The 12,289-nt window shown below is 34.9% G+C and overlaps 1 protein-coding gene across 1 annotated transcript in view; it reads right to left on the bottom strand.

Annotated features, from left to right (window-relative positions):
* Nucleotides 1–547: 547 nt before the first annotated feature.
* Nucleotides 548–12,289, bottom strand: part of LOC111089517 (adenylate cyclase type 10-like) — a 30,254-nt gene continuing 18,512 nt past the window's right edge. The window contains exons 8-15 of the mRNA XM_022402164.1: nucleotides 11,642–11,684; nucleotides 6,680–6,750; nucleotides 5,449–5,596; nucleotides 3,801–3,832; nucleotides 2,622–2,734; nucleotides 1,323–1,399; nucleotides 763–961; nucleotides 548–592 (exon numbers count right to left, since the gene is read on the bottom strand). Of these exons, the coding sequence (XP_022257872.1) occupies nucleotides 580–592; nucleotides 763–961; nucleotides 1,323–1,399; nucleotides 2,622–2,734; nucleotides 3,801–3,832; nucleotides 5,449–5,596; nucleotides 6,680–6,750; nucleotides 11,642–11,684 (696 nt within the window). The 3' untranslated portion in view covers nucleotides 548–579. The remainder of the gene's footprint in view (nucleotides 593–762; nucleotides 962–1,322; nucleotides 1,400–2,621; nucleotides 2,735–3,800; nucleotides 3,833–5,448; nucleotides 5,597–6,679; nucleotides 6,751–11,641; nucleotides 11,685–12,289) is intronic.

Genomic DNA, 12,289 nt, shown 5'->3' with positions numbered 1-12,289 from the left:
ACTAGTTTTACAGAAAGTATTCTATTTTATACACGTTAAGCCAACTAAGAGGTTTCAGTGGAAACACTAGTTTTACAGAAAGTATTCTATTTTATACACGTTAAGCCAACTAAGAGGTTTCAGTGGAAACACTAGTTTTACAGAAAGTATTCTATTTTATACACGTTAAGCCAACTAAAGGGGTTTCATTGGAAACACTAGTTTTACAGAAAGTATTCTATTTTATACACGTTAAGCCAACTAAGAGGTTTCAGTGGAAACACTAGTTTTACAGAAAGTATTCTATTTTATACACGTTAAGCCAACTAAAGGGGTTTCATTGGAAACACTAGTTTTACAGAAAGTATTTTTATTTTATACACATTAAGCCAACTAAAGGGGTATCATTGGAAACAAATGTTTCAGAGAAAGTATTCCACTGTTTATTTAAAAAGATCAGTTTTGTACTTTTCTACAGGATTTTATGAGATTCTGTATGGTACAAGTATGCTTTTACCTTGGATAAAGCAGAAGTGTGCTGATTTCTCATTCTCACAAAGCCCAAGTGTCTTGGTCTTCAGTATGGTTTTAGTCTTAAACTCACATTTCTTGCCTGGAGTGAGGGTAGAAAGGCCATTTTATTGATATCTTCCTAGGTTCTCTTATCATACTCACAGATGTTACATTTTCTAAAACTGTCTACACTTTATGGCCTGTCCACTATTTCACCTTATCTGGTCTAACTGTTCAGTACAAATCCTATGTAACAATATACTGACTCACCTCTCTCTAGCATCCCACTTGTACATGTAAACACTTCCTACATTGGACATTCCCTTTAATTCCTTTGCTTCCAGTTCTTGAAAGCTGCTTTCCCCTATATCCTTTCGTGACTTAAAGTAAGTGTCTTTATCACAGATTATTCTGACATGACTATAGTATACCATCAGCCGAGCCGCCAGGTTTACCTTCCGACCAATCACTAAACATTACAAATATTAGAATATAATGTCAAACTCGATTGAATATTTTAGTTAGGTAAGAAAAAATTCTTAATATATTTCAGAAAGACTTCCAAGATTTCAAATATTTATAAAAACAAATCCAATCAATTCATTTTTTTTGGAATTTTTAGTAAATGTTTGACTCATTAAATTACAGTGAAATAGACCTGCAACAACTTTAATATTCCGAAAAAGTAAATAACATTTTACAAGCATATTGCAACATTCACTGAAACTACACCTCTACAGATGTAATTAAATATAAAATATTTCCCATTATTATGCATCCTTTAACAGCAACAGATAAGTTATTCAACAAAGAATATTACTCTATCTCACCTGTGTATTCTTGTCGGTGTGGATGGCCAACAATACCACACAGAGTATTTCCTGTTGTAATACCAATGGACGAGTCTCTGTGTTACAAAAATGTCATGTTACTTTCTCTAACATATTCTTATGCACTTAACTACTCCAATCAGCAATTATTTATATTCACAACATCTCTTAAGTCAGGTATAGCTTCCACAGAGTAACTACTTCTACTAACTCCACCATACGGTGATAATTATTTACAGTACATCTAGTAATTCTCTTACCACTAATAACATTTACTAACTCCATCACACAGTGATAATTATTTACAGTACATCTTGTAATACTCTTACCAGTAATTACATCTACTAACCATGTACATCAACTACTTCAGATAGTATTAACTACTTCTACTAACTCCACCATACAGTGATAATTATTTACAGTACATCTTGTAATACTCTTACCAGTAATTACATCTACTAACCATGTACATCAACTACTTCAGATAGTATTAACTACTTCTACTAACTCCATCACACAGTGATAATTATTTACAGTACATCTTGTAATACTCTTACCAGTAATTACATCTACTAACCATGTACATCAACTACTTCAGATAGGATTAACTACTTCTACTAAGTACATACTATTAGTTGGAAGAAATATTGTATAATGTACAGTCTAATGATCAAAAATGGTAGTTTCTTGCTTGTTATGAGTCCTGAGTGTCATTAAAGACATAATAAAAATATACAATGCTATTTATTTATTAATTGTTACTTTTATAATAAAGGAATACAACCTACATCTGTATTAACATATAATGACAGATATATGAATGAATTACAATGTTGCTAAATATATATATGTACACATAGAAATAAACCTGTAAATTTTTAGTGTTAGAATCCGTGTACTGCTTTAGTATGACAACACATCATTAAACTTGTAGCAGTGTCATCTAAATTTTTAAATGACTGTTAAAACTATGTTAACTTATGTTGACGAACATATGTTAATCTTCAAACCTCAAAGTTTTACTGCTGAATCTGTATTTAAATCAACATCTACAGTAGTTTGATTGTGGCACAAAACCTACCACCTACTCAAAGTTTTACTGTTGAATCTGTATTTAAATCAATATCTACAGTAGTTTGATTGTGGCACAAAACCTACCACATGGATTCTGCAGTTCAATATAATGTTCACTTGTAGCTAAATAAAAAAATAACTGGATGTTTCCGTATGTCACTTTACGGTGTGTTGATAATATACAAAATTACTATTTCATACAAGAATATCTATCCATTTACTTACAGAGATAAATCCACCAGTGCTTTAGTCACTTTGGCAGCACACTGTAAAGCACTAGCACTGTCATTCTTCTGTTTAAATCCTGGGAGCCCAAATACTGCTAAGAAAGTGCAGCCCTAAAGAAGTATATATAAGAAAACACTGGAATATCAGATTTTTTCCCTTTCTTTTAGTAATTAATTTCTTCTACCGGTTTCGTGACTTCATAGGTCACTATTCAGGAAATAGTTTTACTGAGAATCTATAACAAAAAACATACAAATATGGCCGTGTTTGTTTGTTGAATTCTGCTCAAAGTTGCTCAAGGGTTATCGGCACTATCAATCCCTAATCTAGAAAAGATCGACTAGAGGGAGGAAAATAATCAACAAAAATGTCCCCACAACTGAAAGGATGAGCAAGGATTTGAACTTAGCTGTGACCCACAGATTTTGAGTTGATATATATATATATAATTACCAGGCTATGCCAGGCAGCTAAATATATATGTTTATGTCATAAAAATTGTACATAAAATTAATTTCTGTATAAAACATAATAATAACAATTGTTTTACCTACTGCTCCATTTATTTGGGTTATTTTTTCTTTCTTTATGGCATCATGCCAGTTCTTGTTACACATTAAAACACATGTATGTTTTCCAATTTCTTAATTTCTACAAATTTTATACCAGTAGCTATGGCATTGATTTAACAACAGCATCTCTAGCACAACCAACAAAACAGAGCTATCTCATAATTTATAAAAACCAATTTAATAATTTAACTTAAGGAAAATGTAAACATCATCTACAAGAAATCTGTGAACATACCCCTAACAGTGATATTTTGAAATTTTGTAGTTACATTTTAGTGGATCACATTTTGTTTTTAAATATGAAAAAAAGTGTGTGGATTTCTGTTTTCCTTTTGATGCATAAAAATACTTCACCTAATGAGAGAATCTATTTAGAACAATTTCAGACCATTACCAATCACCATTTCTTTCTTGCTTTTTGAAAAGCTGCATATGTTGCTACTTAAGTGACTGTGTGGTTGGTACATGTTTTTGATATATTGCTGTGTTGTTTTAAGTTCTGAGGTAATGGAGTAAATACAATGATTTAAACGTCATTCACAAAATAGTAAGGAACTCTGTACGATTCTAGACTGTATTATCAAACTATAGAAAGTTCACATACCTTATCAAACATCACAGCTTTATTCAGAACTCCTAAAGGACACACAAATAATTATATTAACATAAAAATATCATGTTAAAGATAATTAAAAACTGGTGAAAACGTATGTTAACTCTGCTTGGGATTGACTGAATTTCCCAACAAAACATCGAAAATTAATATTAGGTCATCAAGAAATTAATATTGCTTTGTTTTAGATGAAAAAACCTGAACAACTTACATATCAAAACAAAACATTTATTAAATGAAATTGTCTCCATTCTTATTGATGATGCTTTTACATCTTACAATCAAGTTATTTATGCCCTGATTAAAGAAATTAATTGGCTTTGATGCAAAAAACATATCGATGTCCTCTTTAACACCTTCCACATTTGCATACGTTTTCCCATTAAGATGGTATTGCAGCAAACGAAAAAGATAGTAATCTGATGGTACCATATCTGGGGAATATGGTAGGAGGAGGAGAACTTCCCAACCCAACTCTATAATCTTGTGGACGTGCATTGTCGTGAAGAAAAAGAACATCTTTCTGATTTTCAAGTGAAGGGCATTTCTGATGAAGGTCTTGATTTAAACAGTTGCTGACTGTAGATCTCTGCATTGACAGTTTGCTGTGGATTGAGAAGTTCGAAATGAATTACTCCTTTGATGTCTTACCAAATGCAAAGCATCACTTTTTGCAAATGGAGTCCAGGTTTTGGAGTCAGAAGTGGTTTTTGTCTAGGACTATGCAATTGTTTTTAGCATTTAATATTCGCATAGAGAATCCATTTTTCATCACCGTTGACAATTCTGTCCAAAAAATGGTTCATGCGGATTATGTGCCAGAAGAGACGAAGCAACGTTCACACGTTGGAAACGATGATCATCGGAGGGTTCTTTATGGAGTTTTCCCATATTACTTAGATGTTTACATATTGTTTCATGAGAGACATGCAATTTCAGGGCCGTTTCATGAGTGTGTTGCCTTTGGTTAGACTCAACAAGCATCTTCAGAGCATCAATATCAATTCCAAAATGTTGGCCCTAGCATCACAGTTTTTAAGGCTAAAATCACCAGAACGAAATTTGCTGAACCATCGTTGACACTTACAAATGTTCAAAACATTTCCATAAAGTTCTTTAATATTCCTTGTGGCTACAGAGGCATTGTTTCCCTTCTTGTATTCAAACAGCATTACATGCCGAACATGTATTTTATCGTGTGCTATCACTATAAGGGATTAGAGTATACTAAACTTTAAACATTGTATAGGCTGCACTAACGTGAAGTTTTGGCAGTTCGTTATACCATTATAAGTGATGTATGTTTTTTGGGGGTGGTTAATGAAAGTGTTCCAAAACGCGACATTAATTTCTTGACGACATACTACAAATTATGACAGAAGACCAAATAAATCTCATGTACTAATTAACATAATATGGAGCACATATATGGAAAATACTGACTTACTTAATTGTAATTTATAAACAATAATGACAGAAATAATACATTATACACCACAATTCTGTCATACCAACAATATTTAATACTACACCCAATGGAAGACTATTGCAGTTTGATTTTGAAAACGCTTTAAAAGATAAAACAAAACTAAGTGTATATTTTTTGTAGATTTAGCTAGTAGCTCTAACTGAAACCTACCACCTGTCTCATTGATGGGGGTGTAAGATGCTGTAAAAACTGAGCCTATCAGCTCAACATCTGAAACATCAATATTTGGAAGACTGATGAAGACTATAGTAACTTGCCTCATCTCTGACATGAATTCCAGTTGTCTTAAACTATCAATCTAAATTCAAGTTAGAAAAGCAATGTCAGCTTTAAGTAAAATAACATGCCATGATGTGCATATATGAGGTTATAATACAAACTGTCAACAGATCATTTTTATACAGGATAAAATAAAACATAAAATATTATAAAACTAGCTATTTACAGATAAATTTTATAAAGGATAAAAAGAAATTTTATATAATTAATTAAAAAATATATTTCTACATGCATAATACTTTATTTCCAATAATTATGCCATTATAAACTTCATTTCTGTAGTTTCTGAAAGCTGTTTTAAAAATTATGCAAAAATAAGACAGATCATAATCATAAATACCTGTCCGCTGAGAACAAATGAGAGAGCATACCCATCTTATGAAAACTGACAATGTCAAGTTTTTATAAAGGCCAGATTTTTTACAGTAGGTGTCTGTGATTTGTTGGTGATAAATTTCAACAATAAACGGACAGCACACAATCCACTTGTTTTAAAATAACATATTCAAAACAAGTCAAATGTATTTACAAAAAAAAATCGTTACACTATTGGTTACCACAGTTCTATCCAGAACTTTATATAATTATTTCCTCTTCATCAAAGTCCACACAAGCAGGTTCAGTTACTTTAGAACACCCTTTGACAAGACATATTATTCTCCTTTATCTCTGTTATTATAATACAAACTGTGAAACTCTCACATTATAAATCACCCATTATGACTAAACTGATAACCATGCAGTCTAATAACTTCACTAACGTAACTTTCCTTTCACTAATTTGCTTTTTGTTTGCACTGTATCTGCACTTATTTATAATATGCAACAGAAAAATCTCAAAATACCTAGCCCTCTCGTAACAACATTATACATAAGGAGAAAAACTTTGAACAATTAAACTACATACACAATGTACAACTCATACAGAGTTAGTAACAACTTGTCATAACTAAGCTTGTAAAATAATTAGCTTCTACCACTCTTGTTATGAAAAACTAAATAATCATTAAATATTAAATCCCTAAATAACCTAAATGATAACTCTTAAACTGTAAAGTCATGTATATTCAACACTGTAAATGATGAAATATCTTCCACTCACATTTTTAATAACAGGAAGTAGGAACTGGCTTATGTTTTCAGATGTACAGTCATGGATCTTCTCATATCTATCTACATTAAATTTAATAACACATAACATAATGTTTAGGGACAACAATCACTCTTATGCTATGAAATTAAAAACTGATTCATTACAGTTAATGTTATAATTTTCCTAAGCTGAAAATGTATTTCCGATTGAGAAGAAGGCGGGACCAGTGAGAGGGAATAACAGAAGCATCCCCGAAAGCATCCGAAGGATACCGCTGACCATGAGAGAAAAAAGATCTAGAGATCATAGGAGGGGAACTGCACCACTTCTGAGCCATGTATACTCTTTGCCCTTGTGTGAACTCCTAAAACACATGGGCAGAAATCGCAAGGGGTAGAGTGGCTAGGGAATGTCAAACTGTACTTGGCAAATCAACTACATCCAAAACTCCTCTACAGGGTATCGATATCCACGCATGGGTAGGATGAGGATTATACCATCTTTACCTACAACCCAAGGATTGGGTATTAAAATTGACGCTAATTCCTGGGTACTACACAAGGAACAACACCCTACAGCAATCCAAGACTGGCCATCCAGCATCGAGAGGATGGATTCAACTTGTGCGAGGACTGATGTTGATTGGTTCACTCAAATCCAACACCTTAATGCTGGGAACTGTCGTCCACACAAAAGTAGGATGAGGGCTTCCAATCAAAAGGGATGAGCTGTATGTGTGATGGATCAACTCCATGTGGTATGGAATGTATAACAGGAGGCCACGTCAACCATTAAGGTGATGGATCAACTCAACTATATGTGTAAATGAATAGTAGGAGGCCATGTGAACCAGTGATAGATCAACTCCAGAGTAGTGTAACTAGTATAACGAGGCCACATCAGCTTGTAAAGTGGTATATCAACTCCAGTGTTTGTGGATATTGTTAAATATGTAAATAGTATAAGGAGGCCACATCATCCAGGAAGGTGACAGATTAATTCCTGTGATAGTGTAAATAGTATCAGAAGGCCACGTCCACCAGCAAGGAGAAGGATCAACTTTTATGGAGGCCACGTCACATCTACATCAGCAAAACACCCCCACTCTACTCTTGGCTGAATGGTTATAACCAATTTGTTAGTGGAACCCATTCAGGAGGGTGCCTTCATGGTCAACCACCCCAGAGGCTTGGAACTGGAAAGTGGCAAGGACTCCCATACTCCACTCAAAGAAGGGGGTGAGAATTCGTTGGAGAATCTGGAGGAACGTCATCACTGGAGACAGTGCAATGGGTGACCACGATACCCTATTTTGAAAAGCAGACAGTACTGAGTTATTCACTCAAAGCATGACAAGGATTGGTAGCTATCCCCTTCTGCTTTATCCATGCCATCCATGGGTGGTATGGACATACTTGTGAAGCAACTATCGCGAGGTAGATAACCTTCTAAGGATCTTGTGGAACACCCCATCTCTATGGTGACCGTGTGTAGCTATGGATGAGAGAGCACGATTCAACATGGCTTACAGTGTGGATTTTAAGTGAAAGAATACCTGGTCAGTCACCACTCACCACAGAGCAGGATCTGTGTGAAAAAAGAGGGAATAAAGAAAGGCCCCCTGAAAAAGAGAAAGAAGAAGAAACTTACCAGTTAAAATCACATCGAAGTCTGGAGCACAGCCACAGATGAAAGATCAAACCCAGATGTGGAGGAAAGTGCAATGTTATGAAGATAATGGGAGACAAACGTACTGGGTGTGGTCCACATGCCAGCTTGGAGAATCTCCTCCAACAGATGACAAAGATGGGAAGCAAAGGAAAATGTGAGATGGCAAATTTGATGGGAGAACACATGGTACAAGGTATGGGAGGAAGAAGGTAAAGAGGAGTAGGTCAAATGGACCAGAAGGCAGATCCAATTCATAAGGGTAGAATGGAAAGATCACAAAGAGGATTGCCAGGAAATGAAAAGACAGTTGTGTTTACATGCAATATAACACTGTAGAGCCCTGATGGGACACAGCAGTCTATCAGGGTCTGAGTGAGGGTAAAGATGGTAGATAGAAGGTAAATAAATAGGAGAAAAGGAGGAACAACTTTATCGAGTTGTTGCAGTCTTAGGGATAAAGGAACAACCAGGATAAAGGAGACGATAGGTAGGATGATAAAGGGTACATGAAATGTAAACTGCACATAAATCAGATCGGCCACGTTTGCAAAAAAGGGCCAAAAAAAAGAAGGAAATAGGTCTTAAGGGACAAATGAAACAAGGAACATGAGGAAAGTGTTCAAAAGGAAAGAGAGTCAGGGCACAGAGGACCACATTAATGTCCTAATCTGGAAAGGGGGACGCCTGAGAGGACTCTGAATCTGGAAGGAATGCATTAGCATAGTAAGAACAGGGAAACTAAAAACCCTACAGTATCTGTAGAAACAGAAAGTATGGGAAAGGGCTGCTCTATATCCGGAAACAAAGATCTATGGACCGGGTGCTCCCTTGGTGGTTCATATGAGCCACCACCATAGAGTTGTCGGAATGAACTATCACCAGATAGTGACGGGCGAGAGAAAGGAAGTGAAATAATGCCCAATGAACCACCTGGAATTCGAGAATATTGATATGCAAGACAAGTTCGTCTGCAGACCAACAGTCCGAAGCTTCATTGTGATCGACCCAAGCCCCCCATCCCTGAAGGGCAGCATCTCTGTACAAATAAACATCTGTACGTGGGGGAGGAGGTGGCACACCTGCTGACGTATGGGCTTTGTTGAGCCACCACAGCAGATCGACTCTCAAAGAAGGAGGAAGGGAAATGGTGGCAGATAAAGGATCCTGTGCAAGGTTCCATCATTTGTGAAGTGTCCACTGTAGGGATCTCTTATAAGCAATACCAAGGGCATTACCCCAAAAGTGACAGAACCTCTAAAGCAGTAAGTGACCAAGCTGAGAAGGCACGGTGAACTAAAAGTCCCATAGAACTGAGGCATAAAGGAGAGGTAGACTGATGTTGGTCTCAAAGAAGACCCCCAAATGCATTAAGTACTGGGTGGGTCGAAGGACCGATTTCTCCCATTTTATCAATCAGCCCACTAGAGCTGCCACAGAAAGGAGTTAGTGAGTATGATTGGTCGATTCCTGCTCAAAATGAGCTAGAAGTAATGGTGAAACTGCAACCCCCAAAGTATGAATATGATGAGAAAAGGTCCGAATGACACAACAAAATGGTTGAGAAGAATGCTCATGCAACAAAGAAGGACAAGGGGAATAAGAAATAGGAGAAAGAGACAAAACATCCCAAACCTGAGATACAAAACCCATGAAAGCTGAGGAAGGCCTAGGTGAATTGTCAGGCTGGAACTGGGAAGGAACAGCAAACTTAGAAGGAGGAAAAAGATGATCAAAATCATTGTCATGCTGAACAATGTCAGCAGGCTCGGAAGGAGCTCGGGGTAACATCAGGGGACAAAGAGTGACCCAAGTAGCGTTCACTCTCCTGACGGACAAAATCAGAAAGGTCCACAGTCGGGTCACCTGCACCTGAGGCCTGAGATAGAAGATTGGTTGTAGGTGTGACCCCTGAAGTGGCAATGTTGACTTCAGAATTCATAACTCACTAAAACTGTACACAATTGTCTAGTGCAGAAAATCCATGATAATAAACTTGAAGAAATGTCGTAATAAATAACCAAAAAAAAAGATAGAACCACTTCAAACAAAATCAAAAATGTATCACACGAGAAGCGCAAAGCACAAAAGAAAATATCTGTACTTGAAAGCTGCCAAACGAGAAGTGAAGATTCAGTAGAGGAGTGTAGAGGGAGTCACATGCATCACGTGAGCATACTATGCTACTATTGGTTAATAGATGACACACAATGATTTGCATGAGAAACATGTTGGAATGTACTAATTACAACAAGAGGGGAGCACAAGGCTTGTGGCATGAGTAAAGAAAATGTTTGCATATAGAGGGCAGCATTGAATAAGAACAGCTAATATTGTAAAAGGAGGTAAGTACTGTATCAGAATCTACACTGTTTCCTAAAGAAGTTCAAGTTGAAGAGTATTTTAAAAGTGAAACTTAAGTATAACAAAATAGACATATATGTATATATTACAATCCACAGACACAAGTCTGCTGAAGTAACAGATCAGTAAACAATATTTTCAATGTCCCTCATTCTTTTCTATTTGGGGCTTAATCATGGAACATTTTGGGACTCCAAAAGAATACTCAAAGAATAATCTCGATCTTTCTGTGATGTTTTAAATAGACAATTCTTTTCTCAGCTTTGAATGTAGTTATCCCATGAATGTTTGTTTCTAAGGGAAATTCTGTCTTTTTAAGAAGCAAACAGGATGCAAAAGCTGAAACAAAATATTAAACATTGCATATTAACACAAGACCAGTACATAGTTCTATCAAAATATTTTTTACAAGAATACCACCAGCTGTTTATAGATGTCAGAAAATACTTCTAGCACACTCTCTAAAAGCTTTTTGGAAACACAGAGAGAATCACTCAAGATTTAGGACTTTTCATGGCTAGCAGTGTTAAGCAATACCATTGATGTGTTCTGGGTAGGGTATACTCCTACAGGAGCTACAAACAGATGTCTAAAACGTTTTTCTTTAAGCTGGTATGGCAAAAAAACAAAACTTATAATTCATTGATTATGATGAATCACCAATAATTTGTTTTAATTTACATTTAAGAATTCTCCTATAGATCTATATTTTTATGTTTTGATATAATAAAAAATAAAAAGATATCATTAAATTTAATGTAAAGATTGAGAAATAATCTAAATAAATGAAGATATTTTAAAACATAAAAAGTGGAATACAAAGTGAAAATACTTTCTTTAAAGTATTAGCATTACTGCTTAATGACACTGAGTTTGGTATAGATGTAAAATAACCTAACGTATTTTGCAAATAAAGAATAATGTATTATGAAGAATTACCTTTCATTTCAAAAGCCTCAACATCTGTTAACTTCCGTAGAATCTATAAAAAGCAGGTTATTTTTCAGTATATCTTATATTATTTTAAAAAATACAAACTGAAACATCTAGACTTTAAAGAAACATTTTTTGCTTATAAAATATATAAATTTATGGCCATGCAAATAAATGGTTAATACTATAATATTTTATAGTAAACATATAAAGAAATTAATACTGTGTAGAACCTGGGTCCAAGACACAACCTTATGCTGGTTCTTTACACTAGTGCTCTTTAAAACTGAAATTTATCACAGGCAGTTAACAATAAGTCTTCAGATTTCAACAAATAACAAACCCTAACACAACGATTGTTCTTTAGATATCAAAAAATAACAAACCCTAACACAATGATTGTTCTTTAGATATCAACAAATAACAAACTCTAACATAATGATTGTTCTTTAGATATCAACAAATAACAAACTCTAACATAATGATTGTTCTTTAGATATCAACAAATAACAAACCCTGTCCAACAGAATGATTGTTCATTAGATATCAACAAATAACAAACCCTGTCCAACAGAATGATTGTTCTTTAGATATCAACAAATAACAAACTCTAAAACAATGATTGTTCTTTAGATATCAACAAATAACAAACCC

Source organism: Limulus polyphemus, unplaced genomic scaffold (genome assembly GCF_000517525.1).
Source record: "Limulus polyphemus unplaced genomic scaffold, Limulus_polyphemus-2.1.2 Scaffold6494, whole genome shotgun sequence".
NCBI lineage: Eukaryota > Metazoa > Arthropoda > Merostomata > Xiphosura > Limulidae > Limulus > Limulus polyphemus.
This window is presented reverse-complemented; position numbering and strand designations above follow the sequence as displayed.